The sequence below is a fragment of the Verticillium nonalfalfae genome (assembly GCF_003724135.2).
Source record: "Verticillium nonalfalfae strain VnAa140/NRRL 66861 chromosome Unknown scaffold_46, whole genome shotgun sequence".
Lineage (NCBI taxonomy): Eukaryota > Fungi > Ascomycota > Sordariomycetes > Glomerellales > Plectosphaerellaceae > Verticillium > Verticillium nonalfalfae.
In genome coordinates this window covers 34,858-58,922 of record NW_021167271.1, presented here as the reverse complement: position 1 = coordinate 58,922, position 24,065 = coordinate 34,858, and the positions used below count along the sequence as shown (strand labels likewise).

General features: G+C 52.6%; 6 protein-coding genes across 6 annotated transcripts; 3 read left to right on the top strand and 3 right to left on the bottom strand.

The window, feature by feature from the left end:
- Nucleotides 1-1,067: 1,067 nt before the first annotated feature.
- D7B24_006445 (uncharacterized protein) lies at nt 1,068-3,665 on the top strand (the record flags this gene model as incomplete). The annotated part of the gene is made up of 1 exon (XM_028640575.1): nt 1,068-3,665. One exon carries the CDS (start codon nt 1,068-1,070, stop codon nt 3,663-3,665), a length of 2,598 nt encoding a protein of 865 aa, XP_028495211.1.
- Nucleotides 3,666-7,802: 4,137 nt separating this feature from the next.
- On the bottom strand, nt 7,803-8,241 carry D7B24_006444 (uncharacterized protein; the record flags this gene model as incomplete). Its single annotated transcript, XM_028640574.1, has 2 exons — nt 7,803-8,025; nt 8,084-8,241. The coding sequence occupies 2 exons, from the start codon at nt 8,239-8,241 to the stop codon at nt 7,803-7,805; spliced, it is 381 nt and encodes a 126-aa protein (XP_028495210.1).
- A 165-nt stretch (nt 8,242-8,406) lies between these two features.
- D7B24_006443 (uncharacterized protein) lies at nt 8,407-9,200 on the top strand (the record flags this gene model as incomplete). Its single annotated transcript, XM_028640573.1, has 3 exons — nt 8,407-8,452; nt 8,710-8,954; nt 9,030-9,200. The coding sequence occupies 3 exons, from the start codon at nt 8,407-8,409 to the stop codon at nt 9,198-9,200; spliced, it is 462 nt and encodes a 153-aa protein (XP_028495209.1).
- A 70-nt stretch (nt 9,201-9,270) lies between these two features.
- Nucleotides 9,271-17,558, bottom strand: D7B24_006442 (uncharacterized protein; the record flags this gene model as incomplete). The annotated part of the gene is made up of 10 exons (XM_028640572.1): nt 9,271-9,556; nt 9,613-9,632; nt 9,781-9,869; nt 9,928-9,962; nt 10,344-10,356; nt 10,661-11,617; nt 11,762-13,351; nt 14,544-15,385; nt 15,476-15,940; nt 16,363-17,558. The coding sequence occupies 10 exons, from the start codon at nt 17,556-17,558 to the stop codon at nt 9,271-9,273; spliced, it is 5,493 nt and encodes a 1,830-aa protein (XP_028495208.1).
- Nucleotides 17,559-18,223: 665 nt separating this feature from the next.
- Nucleotides 18,224-19,681, top strand: D7B24_006441 (uncharacterized protein; the record flags this gene model as incomplete). The annotated part of the gene is made up of 1 exon (XM_028640571.1): nt 18,224-19,681. The coding sequence occupies one exon, from the start codon at nt 18,224-18,226 to the stop codon at nt 19,679-19,681; it is 1,458 nt and encodes a 485-aa protein (XP_028495207.1).
- A 1,727-nt stretch (nt 19,682-21,408) lies between these two features.
- D7B24_006440 (uncharacterized protein) lies at nt 21,409-23,930 on the bottom strand (the record flags this gene model as incomplete). Its single annotated transcript, XM_028640570.1, has 4 exons — nt 21,409-22,136; nt 22,197-22,308; nt 22,363-23,085; nt 23,157-23,930. The coding sequence occupies 4 exons, from the start codon at nt 23,928-23,930 to the stop codon at nt 21,409-21,411; spliced, it is 2,337 nt and encodes a 778-aa protein (XP_028495206.1).
- Nucleotides 23,931-24,065: the final 135 nt, after the last annotated feature.

Sequence of the window (24,065 nt, the reverse complement as noted above, 5' to 3'; positions counted from 1 at the left end):
TTCAAGCTGTTGAACATTGAAAGCCATGCGGTTGGTAGTTCATATTTGCCGGTTCTCGTATCAAATGAACCAAAATGACGAATGAACGGTTCCATCGCCTGAGTTGTTGTGTAACCATTGTTGTCGAAGCCATAATTCAGTGTCGAAATGGCAATGACTAGAGATGAGAGGGCCAAAGTTTTGTTAAAATGCTTGACGATGTAGTGGTTGGAAAGCATAAACATGATGGAAGAAGGGTCAGATGGAATATCAGAGTCTCATCAATGCGAAATGCTGAGCTACGTGAACACAAGCACATTGAAGAAGGAGTGTCTAAAGAGCGGCTGTTCCTCCATTCACCTGTGACTTATATACGATACCCCCTCTTCTCCGCCTTAGGTCGGGAGCAGAAAGGACGTGGAGAACCTTGCAAATGAACTTACCAAATAGGGGTGGCGTCAAGGGCGCCCCGGCTCGTGTAAAATCAATCCCCAGATTCCTCTTCCGGGGCGCAGAGTATCCTCCGCACTTGAACAGTCCTCGACTCCAGACAAGGGCACCGTCGGCCCAGTTCTCTGGATGGCGCCGCCTCGTTTAGAAGCGCAACGATAGACCTTCACCTGATGTTGACAAATTCACATCGATGCAGAGATTCATCATGATTGAGTGGACTGACAAGTATCCTGCGTGACCATTCGCCTCCGGCCCTCAGGGCAGTCGGGGCAGTCGGGGCAGTCGGGGCAGTCGGGGCCTAGCGAACTTCTTACTTCAGGTAAAGTCTGGCATTTGATTGCCGACTTGTAAAATATCCATGCACTTTTTATATCGTAACGTGACCATATATGTCCATGATGAGATTAACACATTCCTGATAGCCTCCTCTAAGATCTATGGCCTTCACTGCTCTTATCTCACAGCCCGAATTTCCGCAGCAAGGCCCAAAGCTGGCATAGCTTCGTCGAACCCTCTTTGCACTCTGCCAGAACCAGCTGTGCACTATCTGTACACGCTTTTCTTTGCATCTTTCCGTTCTTCACGTACTCGAAACCTTCCAATCGCCATATACGACAACCCGCAGCATCCCAACAATGAACGGAAACCGGGGCGTGTTGGACTCCTTTCTAGAGGAGTTAACGCTCCCAGAGAAGATTGATCTTCTCGCCGGAAAAAATATGTGGGAGACAGCCAGCATTGATCGACTTGGTATTCCAAGCCTCAAGACTACCGATGGACCAGCTGGTGTTAGGGGCAAGATCTGGAGCGGCGGCTCACGTACGACATTCATCCCGTGTGGCGTCTCGCTTGCCGCAACATTCAACCTATCCTTGATCGAAGAGGTGGGTGAGGTGCTGGGTAAGGAAACGCGACTTAAAAATTGCTCTATCCTCCTAGCACCTACCATGAACATCAACAGGTCGCCACTTGGCGGTCGAAATTTCGAAAGCTTCGGCGAAGACCCAATGCTCACAGGCCGAATGGCTTCTGCTATAATTTCCGGCATCCAGAGCCAGGGCGTTGGGGCTTGTATGAAACACTTCGTCGCCAACGACACCGAAACCAACCGGTACAATGTGGACGAAAAGATTGATGACCGAACCCTGCGCGAGGTGTACCTTAGACCCTTCAAGCTTGCTCTGGAAGCCCACCCGTGGACTGTCATGACGAGCTACCAGAAGATCTTGGGTGAGCATGTCGATGCAAGCTCTCGTCTTGTCAAGGACCTTCTTCGCAGCGAGTGGGGGTTCGACGGACTTGTAATGAGCGACTGGGGAGGACTCAACGACACCATCAAAAGCCTGGCTGCCACAACCGATTTGGAAATGCCCGGTCCTGCAGTCCGGAGAGGTAAAAAGCTCCTCGAGGCAGTGAAGAAAGGAGATGTTGATGAAGCAACTCAGATTGATCAGTCTGTACGTCGCATATTGACTACTATCGAAAGGGCTGGCGTCCTCCCCTCTTCACCAACCTCATCTTCGAGAGTTGAAGTGAATGGACCGGAGGATCACGACTCTGTGGCCGGGGAGCACGAGGATGATTCAGACGCTTCGTTCAGAAGGATTGCTCGTCAAGCTGCTAGAGAGGGCCTCGTACTTCTCAAGAACAAGACCATTCTCCCGATAAAACCGAAGAACCTGAAACGGATCGCCATTCTGGGACCCCAAGCGAAAAGGCCAACAGCGGGGGGTACCGGGAGCGCTGCCGTCAACCCGTATTACGTATCTTCACCATATGAATCTCTGAGCGAAGCCCTACTGTCAGAGAATCCTAATATTCATATCCAATATGAAAAAGGCATTCGCACTTCCGATGTTCCTCCCCTGCTGGGAGACCGCCTCCAGAATGCTGCAGGCCAAGGGTTGCGAGCAGACTTCTACGCCGGGCATAACTTTGAAGGCAACATCATCGAAACGACTTACTGGAAAGACTCTATTGTCTATCTTATGAGCGATGGTGATGTGCCTGCAGAGTTGGCTGACAGAGACTACTGTTTCCGAGTTTCTGGCGCCCTGGTACCTGACGTATCTGGGATGCACACATTCAGCCTGGCCAACATCGGTCAGGCTAGACTCTACCTGAACGACGAGGTTGTCATTGACAATACTTCATGGACAGAGACTTCAGGGCTTTTCATGGGCTGCGCAAGCCGAGAAAAGACTGCTCAAGTGTCGCTGGAAAACGGTCGCGTCTACCGCTTGCGGGTTGACTATATCGCTACGCCACCCCCGGTCGAGGCTTACGATAACACTCTTTTTCACAAGGTCTCAGGAGCCCGCATCGGTCTTTTGGCACCTGAAGACGAAGACGAAATGCTTTCAAGAGCTTGTGATGCAGCAGAGAAAGCTGATCTCTCTCTGGTCGTTGTCGGTCTAGATCCCGACGAAGAAAAGGAAGGTGGGGATCGTTCGTCTCTTGAGATGCCAGAGCGAGTCAACAAATTGATCAAGGCAGTTGCTTCGAGAGGCGAACACGTAGCGGTCATCGTACAATCGGCTTGTTCTGTAGGGATGCCTTGGGTCCACGAGGTGGATAGCATCGTACAAGCATGGTATCAGGGCCAGGAGAACGGTAATGCTCTTGCTGACGTTCTGCTCGGGAAGCACAACTTTTCGGGAAAGCTTCCTGTGACTTTCCCGGTACGTATTGAAGACCACGGGTCCTCTCCATATTTCCCTGGAGACGCCAAGAATAACCGTACCGAGTATGGTGAGGGGGTTCTTGTTGGATACCGTCATTTCGACAAGCACCAAATTACTCCCCTTTGGCCCTTTGGCTTTGGCATGTCCTACACGCAATTCCGCTTATTTGGAGCACGAGTTTCTGGATTTGTGTCAGCATCGCAGAACTCCGAGGCTATAGTTACGGTTAGCGTCCAAAACATTGGGCCCTGTGATGGCCAGGAAGTTGTCCAAGTATACGTGCCGCCATCTTCAGAAATCTCAGTCCGAGGTTTGCAGTCATACAACAAGGCCCTCGGCGGATTTAACAAGGTATCTGTCGCAGCAGGTCAAACTCGACAAGTCAACATCAAAATCTCAAGTGAGGTCTTTCAGTGGTTTGATGTTGGTGATGGCATGGAGGATATAAAGGAAGGATCCTGGAGGGTCGACCCTGGAACGTACCGCTGCTACATCGGCAATAGCTCCGCCGCCGACTTTGACGAGGTCGATATTGAAGTTCGAGAATGAGGATCAGCTTCCATTATGACACAGTGCATCCCGTGAAGCACAAACGTGGAACAGATACACATACAAATATACATTTTTTTAAAATGGCTGCAAACATCATCCTGGCGTAGTGCCTAGGTAGCAAAAATATCAAGCGACAGCCTTCACCTCGAGGAAGTAGTAAGAACAGCCAAGCGTATGGAAACTGTCGTATCATTCACCGCAATGACTACGCGTCGTCCTGAACTATGGAGTGTTCAAATACATTCAAGGGGTACATTTCAGTGCCAGCGCCCAGCAGATATTCGGTCCCGGGCATCGACCACAAACTCTCGTCGTAATAGCCAGTGTCTGCGGCATCCCCAATCAAGGGAGTAGTTGAGTCCATGCGTGCGTACCGCGTATTAACATCCGTTATGGTGAAGTCGTTGGCATTCCAGGTACCATATGTTGCTACCGTCGGCACACGTTGCAGCATCCGTTGGGGACCATCTGCCCTATGGGCTTCTGTGTCCGTATTGTGGGCATCTGACCGATTTCGCTTCTCTACTTCTGGGTGAAGGACAACGGTTTTTTGACGAGATTCCTTGTCGTTGTGGGCTCTATCGGGGTCTTCGCTTAAGAACTTGATACTCGCAAGCTCTTCGTCAATGTTGAAGGCGAAGCCATCACTGTCAAACAGATCTTTGAATCAGCAGCTGAGATGATCACATCATCGGGTTGAGGGAGATGATCACTTACAAGGTAGATTCTGTAGGCTCCCGTTGATCCTTTTGTTGCTCGTTCAACAGATTGGAAATTTTCTCATACGCGAGCCTTACTGTTGGATACACCTCGGCAGGGCAGCGAAGAATGTCTACATATGGTTGTAGGCAAGAGACTAGGTCTGCATGGAATGATGCTGGGACTTGTGATAGCACTCGCTGATGCAGATAAATTCGCCGAGTGGCCGACAAGATGCAAAATCCCAGCATTGGATCAGTTATCAAGACGCCGGCATCAACTTCCAAAACGCTTGTGATCAAAGACGCCAAGGAAATAGCTTGTTGAAGACCGCGAACGCTGTAGTAATTCAATTCTGTGACAAGTGACGCTTGCGACCCCGAAACATTGTCTTCGCGCCTGTTTTGGGCGTCAAGAATGTCGTAGAGACGGCCGTTCACGTGGTACCACCAGACATGCAACATAATGAAGGTGGTCCGCGAGGGTGAGGATATCCGACGGCAGATGTTTCGTGCGCTGATTGAATAGCCTTCGGGAAGTGATGAGATGAACTCCGATAGCTCGTGCTCGAACCCACCAGCATTGGCTTGTAAATAGGACTCTTCGCCAGTCGTTGATTCAGCCCTGACTCTTAAGTTAGTTCCAAAGTAAATGACACCGTTGGAAAAAGTATTCACTTACTCTTTAATTCGTCGATATATATCAAGAAGCCGTATAATGTAGGTGTATAGCCCCGCGCCTTCCTTATTCAAGGTTCTGATCGGCTGTCGGAGGCTGCCAGTTTCAACAGACGTTTCGTAATTGTAGGATCGCTCGTTGCATGGCAACTTCAACCACATACTCTCACTGCGGCAACACGAAAGCTCAGTCTTACCATCAAGAGATATCAGGTCCATCATCCAGAGGCCCCACATGATACGTCGTCTCCATTCTTGTATGCAAAAGCCTTTCGATGCCTCTTCGTGGTTCAAGCGCATAGTATACGCTAGTCTCGTAGCAAAAGAGATGACGCCAATCAGCCTACAAAACCTGCGAGAACTGGCATGATCGAAAGCAATGAGTATCAGTGCAGCAATGTCTGTTCGCAGAGGGCTGCAGTCCTGCTGAAGTATCTGTCTTTCGGCCTCTTCGATCCACCGTTGGCCATCTGAAGGCGTATGTGAGTTTGGCTGGATAATAAATCGTGATGCGACACCGCATATGGCTTTTAAGAGCTTAGGATTATGTCTACCATCAAGCCACGTCTGAAGAAGAGAAGGTTGATGTATGAAACTTAAACCGGGTATGGGGTGTATATACTCGAAAAACACGTCGAGGTGCTGCTTGATGATGGCATGATGGAGTCCAGATTTGCTGGTCACCTGTCAGTTTGAAATGTGATCGCAGCGCAAGAAAGGCTTTCGTTGCTTCTGTCGAGTTCACTGACCTCATGATCGTGGTCAGCGACGGCGTCGTGCTGCCCGGGGGTGTCAAAGCTTCGGATGATGGGGGTGTCTCGGCGGTGACGCTGGTTGCTTCATTGAGCACATGATTTCCAGCACGAGATGTCTCGCTGTCAGTTGCTGTAGAAGCTTCTCTCTGCTCTGGTGAGACAGCGGGTATGGAGCTAGGTATCATGATCGAAGCATCGTGTGGTGGAGTGATCACAGTTGGCTCGCGGGATCCACTACCTGCAGGTGTCTGGCGCGCGCGTCGACTAGGGCTAGGCACGCAATCGATCCCAAAGTTATGACATCTTTCACAAGGAGGTCGAGTCCCTTGACAGCGAACCTTTTTCTGGCGGCAGGGAAGGCAAGCTCTCGGAGCTCGTCGTCGAAGGACCGCACCGGGGGTATGCGACTGGTCGGAAGACCTTTGCGCCAGATGTTCAAAAGCCGTCGGCTCAGTAAAGGAACATTTGAAATTCAAGCGGCTGCAATTTCGACATCCGCCAAGAGTTCCATCGCATCGAACCTGCGGCCACGAGGCAAGGTTGCATTAGCTTAATTTGGCTTCAGTTTGCGGTTATCCTACTCTCTGCGGGGTCAGGAAGCCTGTCCTACCTTGCGACTCCGACATTGGAAGCAGATTTGCAAACGCTGGTGCGTTCCGGGAATCTGGTTGACCATGGCGGGCAGGTGAGCGGCTGCCGGAGACCACAGATTGTGTTGAGTGAGTCTGGGGAAGTGGGGGAAGAGAAGTCAATCGGGATTCCTCCACATATAGGACCTGGCCCCCGACTGCCCCGACTATCCCGCCAGCTTCGCTTACAATATTGTCACACAGCTTGGTCTATTACCGAGACGAAGAGGCGAGTATCAGCGATGCCTAGTCATTCCACAAGCTCCCCGTTTTTTGGCCGAGAATAAGTGGCGTTGCAGGTAGGTCCGAAAGCTAATCCCAAACCGGTATCATTATTCGTTGAGGCTCAGGATTTTGAGACGAGTGGCGTGGGTCTCGCGACGCAATTTACGCCCGAGACGTCATGTCCATGGGAATCAAACTGCACCTTGTCTAAGGTACGTTAGTAATCGTGTCACACGACAGCAATGAACTTGACTATCTAGTACGCACTTCGACGATGGATCGGATGGCATCAGGTCGTCGGCTGGATCATGGCCTGAAAATGGTCTTATAACAAGGAGTTGAGATTAGTCAAGGCGTTAGCAGTGGCACTCGTCTCGGGGAGGATTCAGCCGTCACTACTTGAATCTCAGCATCAAAGTCACTGCCGGACATAGCAATATCGGAGCAGCCAGACTGGGCTGTACGCAGTTATTACGGTTTAGACCCGGTGACGTTGTATAGCCTTGTGGGCTATACCTCTACGAATGCAGCCCAGTTGAATCAACGACGTTGATTCCACACGTATTCTTTTAGCTCAATTGGATATTTGCCAGCAAGGCACTCACGACCGTGTAAGGGCTGCCACTGAGCTCCTTTTGGGGCCGACCGTAACAGCAGTAAGTGCCATGTCCCAAGAGGCTACCATATCGCTCAGGAGCAACAGCAGTAAGTGCCATGTCCCAAGAGGCTACCATATCGCTCAGGAGCATCCGCTACTTCGGCAGTCTTCGTGGTATGTTTAGCACCTGCCCGCATATCATTTTCATGAGACCATGCAGTATGATTACCAGTAGAATATCCACCATAGAAGTGTTAAGATGTACATTCCATACTTCCGCCATTGTGACCAACAACGTCGATGATGCTTACTGTACGTCATGCCGTACGGCACTTTGAAGATGCATTTCTATCTTGCGGTAATCTTGACATGATGAAGTGTATTTCAAACTGATGGGAGCCATAGTCAAATGACTCGAAAAGCAAGCTTTCGTACTCAACTAATTAATGCTGCTGGTGCCTGCATTCTCGCAGACAAACAGCTGTTAACTGTATCTTGATGTTGTCTGCAGAGCCCATGGACTATGGTGGAGAGTCACTGGATTTGAGTTTTCACGCCTTTTTCTCCGCCTCAGATGTGATTTTGGACAGCTTCTCGTTGTCAAGGTCGTTCTTGGCCACGGTTTCAACATCAAGGGTCCTGTCGCGAGGGCGGCCCTTCCTGTCAAAATCAAAGACTCTTGAAGCTTCCTCGGCAGAAAGACGCTTGGTCTCCGGAAACATCAAGTAGATAAAAGCAAAGTAGAAGATAAGAATGGCAATATACACACCATAGCTAGTCCGAGATGATCAGTGTCTGGGCCGAACACGGACTGAGCTGGTGCAAGACTTACTAGCGCCATGCAATGCTCTTGAGAGCAATTGGGTTGACAAATTGGTTGAAGGCATTACCCAAAGTGGCGGTGCTAGTGAATAGAGCCATGCCCTTGGAACGCAAGTCGAAGGGTAAGATCTCGACTGTGTAAGCGATGGGCAGGGGGGTGTATGCCATGTCATAGAATCCGAAGTAACTAGCGGCGGTATAAGCGTAAGATAGCTTGACAGGAGATCCTTACTCGGGATTTCTGAGTCAACTCACATGAAAAGAAATGGGATAACGGCTGTCCCAAGCGACCGCTGCTTGGTGTTCGCAAAACCAGCAGACAACCCCATAACAATGGCGTACGAGCTTAACATGCCGACAGTAGCAATCAGGAAAAGAGGTCGACGACCCGCCTTATCACAATAAACAGAAGCCATACCAGCGAGTATTAGATTCCATATAGCTGTAGACAAGTCAGTGAATGTACCAGCCGTGATGGAGGGAGACATACCAAGACCCGTGTTGATGAGCGTGATTTGTACGGGAGAAGTTACTCCCACAGACCTCAGAATGGGGGCGAGATAACTAAAGGGTCAGCCAAGAACATGATAGAACTCTGGGAAACCCTACTAAGTAATGATGCCATTTCCCACCCAGTTCAAAGAGCATGCGAGAGCAACGAGCGTAGCCAGTCGTCGCCTGTTTCCAGGAGAGCGGAAAAAGTCCAAGAGACCCGCTTGTCGTTGGGACATTTCGCGCTGCAAAGCCGTGGTGATTTGCTCCACCTCAAACTTCACGAGGGCATCGTCTTCATCGCCGTTAGCATGCAAGTCGGCCAGAATTTTCCGAGCTTCTTCCGCCCGATCGTTCTTGATGAGCCACTGGTTTCTGATGTTAGAATGGTACAATGAAAAGTTGAATTGAGCTTACGCGTGGTGATTCCGGGCAGAAAATTGCAACCACCATGACGGCGATAGGACCAAGGATTTGCAGCAGCGAAGGGAAGCGCCATCCCCAATTGCCAGGAACGTACAGGCCAGCGACTGGATAAGAGAATTAGGCCTCACTTCATTGACAAAGGCCTTCATTCCTACTCACAAGTCATCAAAGCTGAGAAGAAGCTGCCGAAATACGCAAAGGTTTGGTAACAAGAGCCGAGAATTGGACGGAGACGCGGGTGGCTGATTTCTTGGATGAGCACGGGGGTCGCGACTTTGATCATTCCGACACCGGCTCCCATAATCGCACGGCCTGAACAATCAGTATCGATGTGAACAAGGGGGTCATACAGGAGAAGATCTCACCGCCGCACCACATGCCAATTGAATTGGCAAATGTGTTGACAAGAGCCCCAATGATCAAAACAACCGTAGAAATAAGGATGCACCAGCGTCGGCCCAGTTTGGTGGAGAGATAATCACCAATGAATGAAGTGAAAATTGATGGCAAAAAGAACGATGCAGCGTAGATACCAAGCAGGGCACCAGTTGGCCGATTGAAGTATCTGAGAACAGTATCAGCACGATGTCATTGAATACAGCGCACAGAGAAAGCACTTACTTCTGCCAAGAGGGCATGGCCTGAAAGCCGGTCAAAAGACTTGCTTGATCTCGAAGTGGATTAGTGATGGGCAGAGCAAGTGCGTATACGGCACTTAAACTTACATCCCTAACAGCGATAATAGTCAGTCCCAAGTCTTAGCTACCGAGAGTCGCATTACCAACTTACATTCGTGGCAATAACGAGACAAAGTCCCAAACCAAAGGCTACGTTGCGACGTAGGCCTGCATCCTTGTACCAGATGGGGTTGGTATTGTCTGGTAATAAGTCAGCGACAAGCCGCGTCAAATAAACATCGTATGGGCGGGTTCTCACTAGGCAGCTCGTGCCATTTCGCGTTGGTGGCCATTCTACAATCGTGTCTCAAATATATCTCTTGTGATATTGACAGAAGGTGTCTTGCATGCACATGCCTTTGGTGTTCCCCATGGGGTCCCCCGCAAGTTTTTATTCAATTTTCTACGCGCGCGATGGCAACACACAATGGTGATGCTCGCTACTAAGTCATCAATCCAGTCCCTGGGTGCGCTTCGTATGACTGGGCCGGCCGGCCCTATGTGGGTGCACCGCGCTCTGAAGTTCCGACTCCCGAGAGCCCCGAGAGCCGAGAGCCCCGAGCCCCAGGAGGAAAGGCACTCGGCAAGGGCCTGGCATTCATTCCGGGTGGCGTTGATAGACATTGTCTAGACTATCGTTACGGGGGCTTCTAACCCAAGACTCGTTATTCTTACGTCTCGCGTGGGCCTGTAGCACAAACTCTGATGACCCGCCTCGCCAAGGAAGAAAGAGCCTTGCCGATGACACTGGCACTGCACATCCAGCAGTATGGTGTGATCTAACCACCTTATTCCTGCTTTCTCATTAACGGGTCAAATAATTAGGGATCATGCCATCTCCAAATCACGCACAAAATGCGACCCCCCAGCACATCGGTAGCCTCCGGCCTGCTTGATCCAGGCGTAGCCAACAGGGCAACGCCCACTAAGCGCTAATTTCCTTCTGGCTTCAGCCTCTTGCCGGCGGCGATTCTCTGCTCCAATCAATTCACCCATGATGCGGTCCAATTCTCCTTCATCTGCAGTTTTCTTCGCCTCGAGCATCGACTGGTACTGTTCTTCCTGGTCGCCCTCCGCCTGAGCATCCTTCTGCAGCTGCTCCCAAACTTCATCGCTCACGCCAGCATCGCGAATGCTGTCATTCTGGAAGCGAAGGTTGGGCTCTGGGCTCGAAGGAGGGGTCAAGTCGTCCTCCTTGGCGCCCTGTTGCGATGTCTCCGTTGTCCTTTCTTCATGCTGGTGCATCAACGTCGGCTCCGCGATTGGTGGAGAAAGGAGAGAGAGATCTGCTAATCCTGTGGTGAGTTGATGGGACACTCGCTTTTCACGGCTGTGACGTTCGTGCAGCATCTTCTGCAGCTGGCCGAGAACGACATCCTCTGAGACTAGGATACAGTGACCGCCGCCTTCTTTGAGACCCCGGAGGCCAACATTGAAAACAGCCTTGGCAAGGGTCTCGATGTCGCGTGCGCTCGCCCAGGATGTTTGCTTTGACAGACCGTCAAACAAGCGCAGGACATCCACTTCAAACCGCCTTGACGGTCGCTCGAAGCAGCCGAGATTGAGATCACCCTTGGTTCCCTTCAGCCTTTGCTTCTGCTTTTGAAGCGTTCTCGTCAATAGCTCAAGGCAACTGCCTGGGTCGAGGCTATAAAAGTCAATGGTTTCAGGGAAGCGGCTTGTCATACCAGGGTTGACGCTCATCAAGCGGTTGATATCGTTCTCGTAGCCGGCCAGAATTATTACTAGCCTTCCTTCATACTTGTCTTTGGTGACGGCATCGACCAACTCGTCGAGAGCTTCTTTTGCAAATTGGCCATCTGCCAGACGATAGGCTTCGTCAATCAGAAGGACGCGCCCCAGAGCTTTGTCAAGGAGCTGCTGCACTTTGGGCCCTGTCTGCCCAACATACTGTCCGATTAAATCCGTGGCAGAGCAATCGAGGACATCTGCGCTAGCCAAAAGGCCCATGTCCATGAAGACCTTCCCCATCTTTTTAGCCGTCGACGTTTTGCCTGTCCCTGGCGGCCCTCGAAATAGGAAGTTGAATGGAACTTGCCCTTTTGGATCCATTCCCAGAAGTCTCGACGTACGAACGATGTCTTGATAGCCTTGTAGGATTGCGACAATCTTCTCGCAGCCCACAGTGCCCTCAAACAGCATTGGGATGTTTGTCTGACTACGTTGCATGCGCTCGAAGCCCGCATCAAAGTCGACAGCTCCAAGAGTCACTCTGTGCTTTGTTTGGCCGAGAGACAATCGCTTCTGGTGGCTCCCTTTGGCTTGGTCAAGCAGTATGTCAATCTCGCCAGCGTTGCCAAAATTGGGTCGGTTGCGGGCCCGGTCCAGCACCTCGATGGCGACAGTTTTTGCTTGGTCCGTGGCCTTGAACCCTTGTTGCTTCAACTTAAGATCTAGGATCTTTCGAAGATCGTCATTGTCAAAATCTTCGAACACAAAGGCAGACGCCAGCGGGAAGCGTCTGCTGAGGCCAGGGTTGACGTTTTGGAACATTTCCTCCAGTGGATCCTTGTATCCGAGGAGTAAGACACATCTATCGTCACCAGGGGTGCTCTGGACCTCAGCTACAATGGTATCGATGACGGCAGTCCTGTAAGGGTCTGTAGCTCCCCTACCTTGCGTACCACCTCCGCCGTAGAGACCGTATGCTTCGTCGATGACGAGGACTTTGCCAACCGTGGCTGCGAGGATACCTCGAGTCTGCTGCTCCGACTGGCCCATGACAGCACCGACGAAGTCCGAGGGGTTTTTGACAATAACCTCTCCACTGGAGAGCAGCCCCAGGTCGACTAGAATTTGACCATAAATCTTCGCCACCGTGGTCTTCCCTGTGCCTGGGCTGCCCAAGAAGACGCGGTTGAGCGAGAACTGTATTACAGGCTCTTCAGCCATTTCACGTTGATAGTTCGCCTGGATGGTGTCCAAAAGCATTTGTACAGACTCTTTGACCGAAGAAAGGCCAACCAGACCTTGCAGTTTCCCCCATGCTGTAGAGTTCTCAAGCGCATTGGTCGGCTGTGGCCCAATGAGGTCTTCCTTACTCAATTTAAGGTCATCTGGTCGCAGTCCCTTGCGTCTCTCGCTCAGCAAACGGTCGGCTTGTCGCATGCAAATCCTGGAGAACGCGTTTTCGACAGCTCTAGCATTGCCGAACCCCTCCGTACCACGGCCCATCCCGAGTCGGCGGGCAACGATCCGGCAGAACAGCCCTTGCAGGCCGTCTTCGACTGTCATTCGTCCGCCAAACTTCTTACTGATTTGACGCTCCAATATTCTCAAGAGTTCTTTGTCATCGTAGTCTTCGAACTTCATCTCCAGCGGGAATCGACTAGGGAAGCCAGGATTATGCGCAAAAAAAGTCTCCATCTGCTTGGTGTAGCCAGCAAGGACAAAAACAATCATTCCTGTAAGATTCTCGACCTCGGCGAGGAGGAAGTCGAGAACAGCGCGACCTCCTGGGCTGTTGCCTGAAGACAGCTGGTACGCTTCATCAATGAAGATGACGCCACCTCCGTTTTCAAGAACCTTTTCAATCAGAGTCTGGCAACCAGTCACACCCATGGAAGCCAGCTTCGAGCCTGTGGTTTCTTCGAATTCACTGCCTGCAATGATTGCCAGCGAGGTAAGGAATTTAGCGTAGATCCTGGCCACAGTTGTTTTGCCTTGAGGGGGGGTTGTCAGTCAGGCTTCTAGGTCTTGTGACGGCCTGCAAAATCTCACCAGTTCCCGGGTTCCCCAACAGACTGCAGCTGAATCTCTCAACCTTGAGAGATATCTGTTGTCTGACTGATGTGTCGACCCTGTTTTTGATAGACAGGAAGTTCTGTTTGACCCCTTCGAGACCTATTAGGCTCATCAATGTGTCCAAAGCATCACATCTCGCGTGATCAACCCGCTTCATTCCCTCCCATTCCTTTTGGGCGCCTGTGTTCTCGATCTCAGACCCAGCTTTAGGCTTGCTGGATGACGCTAAATTTACCACAGAAGCGGCTTCATTCTTCTGTTCGGTCTCGACAATGGCCTCTCGTCTAGCCCGCGTCTGCTTCAGGGCCTGGAGATCAGCGCGTCGCTGCTCGAGCGTTTTATCTTGTTCTTGCGACGTCTTTTCGAATTGAAGCATACGACGCTCAGCCTCGATATCTTCGTCGAGTTGTTGAAGTTGGGCCCGATAGCTGGCCTCTCGAACGAGTCGTTCGCTCTCAAGTTGAAAGTTGCGTTGCGCCCTTCTCTGCAACTCCTTTTCTTTCTGACGATGTTCTTCGTCTTCTTTCAGGCACTTCCGGCAGCTTTCGGTCCCAGAACCGCATGGAGCTTCGAATTTATGCTTCCTGCCGCAAAATTGGGTCACCAATTGGCGACACGGCGTTTCACTATGGTCCAACAGACGGTGACATCGCCGTTGGCACGTATGCAATCCGCATTTCAGCTTTGTTCCGCACGGCTCGGAGCACCCGCCATCCGGACACTTGAGTTCAAAGTCCTCAGGTCCAGCCAACATGACAATCCTAGAGGGATGCTGCTCACAGCGAACCCAAAGACCATCTTGGAGAAATTCCTTCTCGCGCAGAATGTTGAAAAACGGCACCCACACACGTTGACCCTGGGTAGACTTTATAAATGTGTCCAAGTTTCCAATCATGATCAGGCTATTCCGTGCTCGAGATACCAAGACATTCAGTCGCTCGGGTGCCTTCATGAACCCAATATCGCCTCTGGCGTTGCTACGCGTTAGTGACGCGATGACAATGTCACTTTCTTCTCCTTGGTAATTATCTTAGTCGCGTCAGCTGAGGTCCAAAATCTAGGGGCATGTGTCTCGCCGAATCAAGAATTGCGTATCCTTCACCAACTTACCAATGGTAGAGAGCCTGATTTTCGTCTTCGCAACCAAGCTCGCCGCGGTCGTCATCAAACCAGCTCTGATGAGCTCAGCAGAGTCCATATCGTTCAGCAGTGGGTCGTTCTCCTTGCTCAGTTCGTCGCGAAGAAGGCATAGCTGGCCGAGGTAGGGAGTGAGCACAACCAGGTGTGAATTTCCATACCCCTGTTGGCCCAGGTACTTGACCAACTTAAGAACCAGCTTTGCTTCGAACGGATTTTGTTTGCTTGCACGATAGTCCACATCGGTTTGAGAGTAGGCACCAGCTCCGTCAAGCTCGGGCTTGTCGTGATTGATAAACATAACTCGACCCAAGAGACCTCGGATGATAGGATGCTCACTCGTCTTGTCTCCGTCAAGCAGCTCTGGGTACGTCATCTGTCGTACAAGCTGCGAGATGTCAGGGTGCATGCGATGCTGTTTGCAGAGAGTAGTGTGCCGATGGCCCTGTAGAATGAGTCGCTCGAACAAAGAGCGGTTGAGATCAAAACCGCCACCGTGCTCAACAGTGAGAGTGTAGTTGTTAACCTTGGGCCGCAGCTGTTTATGATCCCCAATCAGGATGAGTTGCTGAACGCAAGGCTGGAGAGCCGCAAGGATATGTGCCTCGAGAATCTCTCCGGCCTCTTCGACCATGACAACATCAGGGGCAAACGCCGAAATCAGAGATGAGTGCATAGAAGCTGCAGTTGTCGTACAGCCTACGATGCGCTTCGTCTTGATGAAATTACGCTTTGCCTCGGCAAAGAGATAATCCACTTGTCTCTGAATATCGTCGAATTGGTCGGTGAGTGTCTGAGGGTTCTCGATCTTTTCTCTGTATACAGCATTGGTCCATGTGCTGTAAAGAACCTTTCTTTGGGGTACAGGCATCCCCCATACAAGATGTTGGGTTGGCGGCACGTACGCCGATCTCGGCTCTGGAGCTTGAGCCCCTGTGCTCCACCGTCGGAGGAGATAGTCTCTAGAAACGGCCTTGCCTTGATGGTTAGCCGTGACGAAGCCGTCATCACGCTCCATCATGAGGAATGCGTCGTAGTGTGGTTGGTATTGTTCCGAGAATTCGAGATAAGAGAGCACGTCATCAGCAGAAATAGCATTGCGCCCAATGCTTCGGCAGGCTTGCTCGATTTCCGCTCGAAGGCTCATAGCCTCTTCTTGCAGCCCTCTGATCTTATCGCGGCAATGATTGCTCAAGTAATGCTTGCTATTGCGATAGAGGGAGTCGAATCGGATTGGCTCAGTCGCTGCAGTATACTTCCCACCGAGACGGATCATTTTCTCCTGCGATACTCCGGCAACATTAGTGAGGTCTTCCAGAAACTGGTCCAGAGCGTGGTTGGTATAGGTGATGATGAGGATCCGGGAGTTTCTATTCGCCAAGAGAAACTGAACTGCTATGGCCCCGATGAAAGACTTTCCCGTGCCTAGGGAAGATACTATTAGTTGGCTTGTGGCATACATGAGACGTTAGCTTCCCTGTGGCACACACCTGGAGGTCCTTGAATGATGGAGAGTGGGCTCTCTAAGGCGTTTTTCAACGATGCCGTCTGTGATTCGTCTAGTAGGATTCTTTTGAGTCCCTTCGGGAAACTCAGTTGAATGGATGCGCTCGACTTATTAAGAGTCTTCAACAATTTTGCAATTTCTGGGCTAGGAGTGAAAGAGTCGTTCGTGGAAGTGTCATCATCAGGAAGTACCAGCAGGTATTTTTCGAGAGGCATGTCCCTGATCGTCTTGAGTCTCTCAAGAACCGGCTCATACGCAAACACAGGGGTGTTTACAAGGACGAACCGAAGGTTTTGAGGGTTTCGGAAGGCTGACAGAGCTTTCGACAGCGTGTCGTTGCCAGCGAACTGTAGACCAAGTACCTTCTCTGCAAGTTGGTCGACGTCACGTACAGTGAAGGCGAAGCCGATGATCTCCTTTTCATTACATAGAGCACCAAAACTTTGATGACCTAGGATCTTCTTGTCGTCGTTGAGCAGCTTCTTTCGCTTTTGTGAATCCATCTTATCCAGCATCTCAAGTCCTAGGCCGCATTTGATGAGGAGTGTACTTTTTTGGGCTCGCCTCTCGGTTCCAGTGTCGATGTTGATAGGCTGAAGCATGCCAAAGACTTGTGGACGTCTCCTGCCTTTCGTCTTGCCCATCACAGCATGTATGTCTTCTTTGAGCTCGGCCAACATGTCCTCCCTCAGAAGGCGATATTGGTTGTCGAGGTGTATTTGTGGCCGAGTTGCGGGTTCGGCTTGAGCAACAACGCTTGCAAGCCTTAGAAAAGGTCGGAGGGAAGAGGCAAACTCGTCGCTTGTCGGATAGACGGAGATATCTCTGAAATTTGCGCAGTCGTTGTCATGCCGGCCGCCCGGCGCCTCCCCGATGGGTCCTGACTCGACGGCAGAGTTGATTTTGAGAGCCCTTTGGATCCGATATCCAAGCTCGCGGACTTTGGGGTTGGTGTCATGGAGGAATGAGCGTTTCTCCACGGCGGCGACCAAGCTTTCGACAATGGAGACGAGTTCCTGCCCAGGCAGAGTGACAATTTCGAGAGACAGCCAGGCAAAGACCTCGGCATTTCCGTCCTGAAGCGTGTCATCAAGCCATAGCGTCAGGAGAGAGTTCCAGGCAATCGGGGGGTTCACAATCGCCAAAAGCATTTGGCGTAGAAGACTGCCCTCGTGGATGGCTCTGATGCCCGGATCTGCCAGGTATTCCAAGAAGGGGACGACATGGGCAGTCAGAAACACGGGTGAGGGATCGGTTCGGACGCTTGTGCTTATACCACGAATGCCGTGCTCGCTGGCCACAATGGTCTCGATGCAAGCCGATGGGTCCGGCTGAGCCCTCACAGCTTCCAGGTAGAGGCGAGCGTCGGTGGCAGTTGAGACGGTACGGTGCCCCGCGACGATGTCTTTAAAGGTCTTTGCGAGACGTCTCGTACGAGCTGGGTCGATGTTCTCAGGCTTCATGCTGACCGAATGGGACATTGAAATGCTTGGTCAACACGGTGGTGGATAGCAACTTCTGGTAGAGAAGGACTGTGGCAATATAAGGAAAACGCCAGAGGCCTTGCAATCGATAAATCGATACGTCCAACACGAACAGATGGCTCGCTTTGGTGGGGAAGGTCCTTCTTTAAGACGGTGAAAGGATGTGTTGATCTTATCGTTGTTGATGGCTTTCCGAGAAGAAGTAATTCATGAAGGAAACGCCTTGGGGATCGAAAGTCCCGCCAATGTCTGAATGGAAAAAATAGACCAGTAGGTGAAGATATGTGTGGCCAATGACCAGACCTTCCATCCTGAGCATTGCGTGACAAGTTGGTCCGTTGGTCGTCGACTGGCCGGCAGGGTGGTGGTCAGGCATCGGCCACTTGGGCGCGGGTTACACCAAACGTAGCAGATCATGGTAGGCCTCCCGCATGAATTTCGGCCTCCTGAATGGCCGCAAGGCGCATCACAGGCAGAATGTTGCAGCCAACAGACGAACGCCATGAGTGCTGTCCGTCGGCGCAGGCAGCCTGACGAAGAAAGAGAAAAGGTCAACCTTGGGTGTAATTGCGGATGTGAAGGGTCACTGAGGACACGAGAAATAGCTCCAAGTTCTTCCTCCTCAAGTCGCCCGTCATCTTATCCCCGTCTACTCAATCACAATGTCAGCTAATCATAGAGGCTACAGCTCAAACTTCAGAGGTCGGGGAGCAAACCGCGGCCGATATGGCTGGCGTCGGGGTCCATCCATGCCGCTCGCCTCACCAGCACCAAGCTATCCCCCCCTTCCACTTGGGCCCGAGATCGCCTGCATTGCGGTCGCGAAACTAGCCAAAGACGATGCCATACCTGTCGAAAAAGCACGAGTATCCGATTGTCAGCTTGTCGCATCGTACAATTGGCTCGACAAACCCAAACCTACGATCATCATCCCCGGCTTGCCTCCTCGGTGGAATCCCCCTTCCGAGCCTCCCCAACTCAAGGAAGATTCAGGGGTCTTCTACCGAGATCGTAATGCCAGTCGCTTGCCTTTGCACCCGATGGAGCCAGCCATCGAGTCCATCCTTCTTACACGGCCATCTTTCGCCGCCGTCTCGTCGACGCCCATCGACATCGTCGCGTGCGGCAGCACCCTGGGCAACCTCCTCCGCTTTACGAGTGGTGATGATAAGGCGTTTCGCATGCTTGTCAACGTCGTGGGTTCCACCGTTCACTTGATCCGCCGTGAAAATTCACCCAAAGAGACCATTGACGGCATACGTGGGTACGGACATACGTTTCCTGATGCGTACACAACCCTGGACCGCGAGGCTCGAGGCTCGGCATCGCACCAGCGGATACTGGGCTACTGTTTCGGCGGTCTGCGCTGTCTCGTACGACACGAAGGCGACGGTTACCTGTCCGCGCTCGCAGGCGAAGCCGTAGCCACAAGGGCCGGGCCAGCCAGCCTGGCTGCCGAGGAGTCGACAACAGTCCCCTCAGGGCACTCGCCCGTGGAGGACTTAGCTGCGAGCCTCTCAACAGAAGCCATCTCACCCGCCATTCCCGTAGATGGACCCCTGACCGTCAAACAAGCCGGCCGGGCCATCCCCCAAAGGGCACTGTTTGATCTCAAAACTCGTTCCGTCAAGAGCATCGATGTGGACCATCTCGCTAAAGAGCTGCCCCGCCTCTACCTGTCCCAGACGCCGAATTTCATCCTTGCACACCACAGGAGTGGTGTCTTCAAGAAGGTGACCATTTTCGACGTCCGTTCTCGCCTTTCCGAGTGGGAGGCTGCGTCTGCAGAGCCTTTGGGACTCCTTGCCGTGCTGCTGCGTCGGGTGCTCGTCCTCGCCCGCGAGAGACACGATGGGAGACTCGAGCTCACGCGCGGCGAAGGAGAAACGGCCATACACGTGAGGGAACAGACGCCTGGGCTGCCGGGCGTGCTGTCCTCTGGTTGCGAGGCGCGATGGAAGGCCTGGTTGGCCGGCGACGGCGATGACAGCGGAATCGAGAAAAAAGACAACGCTCACGGGCCGGATGATGAGGGGGTTGAATTAAGCTGGGTTGAGAATGACGACGACTTCACTGCATGCACAGAGAGTTGTGGATACTGCGGTTATTGTACCTATTAGGGTTGTGAGAGGTTGCTCGGCGTGACATGCCTGGCACACGGTTTCGATATTGGCATGCCGAGCGTGTTGCAGCTGAATCGGATCGCTGATAGGACGGTCTATGTTCAATGGCAATCGAAGATAGGTGCTCTCATCGAAGACCCTCGTTCTTTGTGTGGTCGTGTACTCAGGCTGCTGCGTGCTGTAGCTGATGTGATGGTCAGTCCAGATCGTTACTGTCTTGGGTGGCACCTGGAATACGGCATCGGAGGTGCTTTGGCAGGCAGCTCTCGTACAGCTGACGAAGTGACTCAACTGGGTGGATAACGATGCCTTCGAATGGGATTCGAGAAATGCCATCGGCCGCTTCCGGGGGTGTAGTCGATCAAGCTTGATCAACTTGTTTCCTCGTCCAGCATGATTCAAAAACTGCTGAGCACCATGCCGCTGTTCAGTCGGAAGAGGCGTCGTGCCCTCACCATGTTGAGCATACTGGCCGTTCCCTCCTCTCCAGACAAGACCAGATTTGCCTCATGCCGCCGCTCCTGCAAACTGTCCGCGAACCACTGGCTTCGAGTGTGCGGCAACCAGCTCTCCTTGGGTAGTCCATGACTTGGTGAGTCTGGGTGTCCGCCTTGGCGGCGACGTATCTCGGTCAGAAGCTATCGCTATCAATCCGCATCGGCGCGCGTCCGCCATGCCCAGGCTTGAGACCTCCGCGGTATCGCAGCTCGAGAGAACATGGGTGCAACGGGTGATAGCCCTCCAGGCTCTCAGCCTCAGACGTTTTCGGCCCCATTGGCTGGCTTGCGCACAGGAGTGTTGGCCAACGTCGTCGAAGGCCGAGCATTGGGTCTTGCGGGCGCAGGCGCCTGAAAGTCTGTTCTCGTGCGGTAGAAACATGAAGAACGCTGGACTGTGGCATTTCGCACTCTCTCCAGGCCCATTAGGAGACATGCTTGAGGGCTAGCATTGGAACGGGACAAATAGAGCCGGTGGATCAAACTTGGTTGGTATTGGGGGCGTGAGAGGGATTGCTGGGCGGAAGACAAGTTGTGGCGAAAGTAGTGGGTCGTGTTTTGCCGTCCCGACTAGAATTACACTATGCGGTCTCCCACATCAGTGCCATGATACAGACTTGTGCGACTAAATGACAGCGGTGACCAAGAACTGATATGAACAGGTCGCACGTCGAATCAGCCATACGGCACCCGCATCACTATATGATTCACGTCCGCATCAGCTTGCCATCTTCGTCAAGCCAAAGACCGCTGGCGACAGCCTCTGGCTAGTGTAAAGAAAATCAGGTAAACAAAACCAGACTGCCGTCGAGGCATTCCCGTCGAGGCGTTCCTTCGGCTGAAGCGAGATCAACCTTGAGGGATACAACAACGGTCCTACAAACGCTAAATCGGGTCATCACCATGCAGACCAAGCACACCCCGTCCGATAACGCCATAGCAGTTCGTGCTGCTCCAAATATCGCTGCGCTCAACGCTCGCGCGAGTGCATGTCTCCCGTGTTGCCTTCGTGCCACTCCACCCCGTGTCCTTGTGAGGCCCGTCTACCCACGGACCCTGTCTCCGTAAACCTTTCATTGCCTCTTAATCCGGGTATCTCTGTCTGTAAAGTCTGCTCCCTCTGAAGGGGGCTTCATCGCGCAAGTCGCCGTAAAGACTAAGCATTTCGCATAAAATCGTACATCATGTCGCTCCTCGTCCAGTCTGCTAGGCATTGATGCGCACCGGTCAAGGAGCAGGTCCAGTCTGAGAGCCACTTCCGCTGCCGTAGTTGTGAGGGCTGGTCAACGAGGCGGTGCTTGCCCCCGGGGGTGACGCCTGCCGACCAGTCGAATCGCTCTGCCCGGCATTGGTGCCCTGGGGCGAAATCATCGTTGCGGGGAGTGAAGATGAAGCCGAGCTGAGACCTGCGGAATCGTATCCAGAAACGGCCGTTGGCTGCGATGGTCTCGAGTGGGCAACCGCATTCATGATGTGCTGAAACGTCGCCGGATTGGCTTGGTTGTGCGGAGGGAGTTGGTAGCTGGGCGGTGGGGTCGGCATGTTGGCAGATGGCACGGGATGACTGGGGGGAGCCGGAGGAACGCCAGCAGCAGCGTTGCTATTGACCAGGTTTTGCGCGTTCATCGTCGGAGGCTGGTTATCCGCCCCCATCTCGTTGCCGTCGGCATCCAAGACCTCTTCTTCTTCAGTACCTTCACGCTCTTGCTCGTCAATCTCGCCGTAGGGACCCTCGATACCAAGTAATGTGGAGCTGCCACCGACGTTGGGCCTCATCAGGGAATTGGAATGAGAGTCTGCCATGCGGGAGGCCGACGGCGCGTGGCTGCGCTGGAACCGAAGGGGCCACTCTCTCAACGATGCGTATTCATCATCCGTGTTGACGTAGTCGCGGAGGCGAGAAACGCCAGCGCCCGAGAAGACGCAGAAGACGCCACGCTGATGTTCAGTAAATTCTGAAAGAGCCAAAAAATGTCAGCAAACTGATTGACAAGTATGACGGTAAAAAAACGTACCTGACGGTGGAGGTCGGCAGAATTTACTGAATTCCTCTCTCAAGAAAGCGGTGACGCCCGTCAGACTAAGGTGGGTAAGTCGAGGGCAGTAGTTGAGTAGCTTAATAATGCTCTGCAAACTGTCAGTACAGGTATCGTTCTTTTAGGTTGTCCCATATCAACTCACTTTGAGGGTAAGGTTGGTGCAATAGCTGAGGTGCACACGCTCCAGGCTGGACGCGTAGTACTCTTCGCCGATGACAGCACCATAGGCGTCGCGGCGAGCCCGGGGGCGGTGGTTAGCGCGGGCAAGCGCGAATACGGACTCATCTGTGATACTACTGCACTTGACGAGACCGATACGCTTGAGCTTGGGCAACTGGGCGAGGCGAACGACGGAATCATCGGTCAGAAGCGTGCAGCATCCGAGATCGATATATCGTATCCTATTGCAGTGCGCCACGAGGGTTTTTACTGCCTCGTCTGTGATGTGGCCGCAGTGACCCAGGTGCAGATAATGCAAGTTCTTACCCAGCTTTGCGATGGCATGTACGGCGACATCGGTGATGTTGCGGCACTTGGCCAGGACCAGATTACGAAGACGAGGCGCGGCTTCGATGATCTTGCTTACGGCGGCATCAGTCAGGCGAGCGCACGAAGTCAGATCTAGGATGCGCAAGTGATCATATGTCTTGCCGAGGGGCAGGTTCAGGAAGGCCTGATCATCAATCAGATCACAGCCAGCCAGGCGCAGCTCGCGGAGGGACTGGCCCTTGGCGACCAACGCAGTGATGGGCTCATTTTGGATTTGGTTGCACTGGTGAAGGTCGATCTCGAGGATGTTAGGGCAGTTTTCGGCGAATGCTTGGATCGCGACATCCTGCAGCTGGGCGCACTCGTTGAGTTTAAGCTGTGAAACACAGAGATTAGCGTCCGTCTCGGGCGGGGAAGCGATGAATGGGCAGAGGAGGGTAGGCTTACTCTCTTGATGTATCTGCAGCTCTCTGCCAGAGCGATCATGCTCTCGTTCGTGATGTGACGGCAGCCGGAAATATTAAGGCCCTGAAGTCGCTTGCAGTACTGAGCGATGGTTCGAATAGAGGCATCCGTGATGTTCTCGTCCCCCGAAACATCTAAAGCCAGGAGAGCCGTGGCGTTCTCAACGAGAGGCACAAGGCCTTGGTCGGTCAGGTTGCGGCAGTTCGTCAGCGTGAGGCGCTCGATGCGGCTGCAGACGGAGAGCGGAATGACGCTGCCATCGTTGATCTTATCAGCGAGACCGCTGGCAGCAAGGTTCAGCCGCTTGATAAAGTCGCGGTATGCGAAGAATGGGTTCTTCAGCTGCAGGGTCTGGCAGATGGACGAGTGGTTCCTCCAGTTGGTGCAAGCGGGGCGATGCCACAATAGATCGACAGCATTTTTGGCCCAACGCTTGCTGACCAGCATACAATGAAATAGGTCGGATGTGGTGTTCAGCTTGGCAAAGACGCTGATGATGATCTCGTTGGGCAGCAGGGCTATGCCAGTGAGACACTCGTCATCCACGTCGCTGACCTGCATGTCCTCGATATTTGGTACGCCGAGGGAGGATACAGAATCGTTTCCGCCATGGAAAAAGTCGGATTCTTCGTTATCAGCCGGAGCAGGCGAGTTTGTCGATGAAGAAGATCGAGAGTCTTCTGGGTGGAGGGGCGCGCCACCGCTGCCCGACGACTGGGCGGCTATCATATCGAGGGATGGAGCCGATGGCCGCATGATGGGCAAACTCGGGTGGCGGCAATCAAATGCCAGCCAGACTCGACAAGTGATCCGAAAGCCGGAGAAAAAAGGACGTCCTGGTGAGGATAACGCGCCAAGAAGATGTCGAGGTTGTGGATGGTTCGGGGCTGT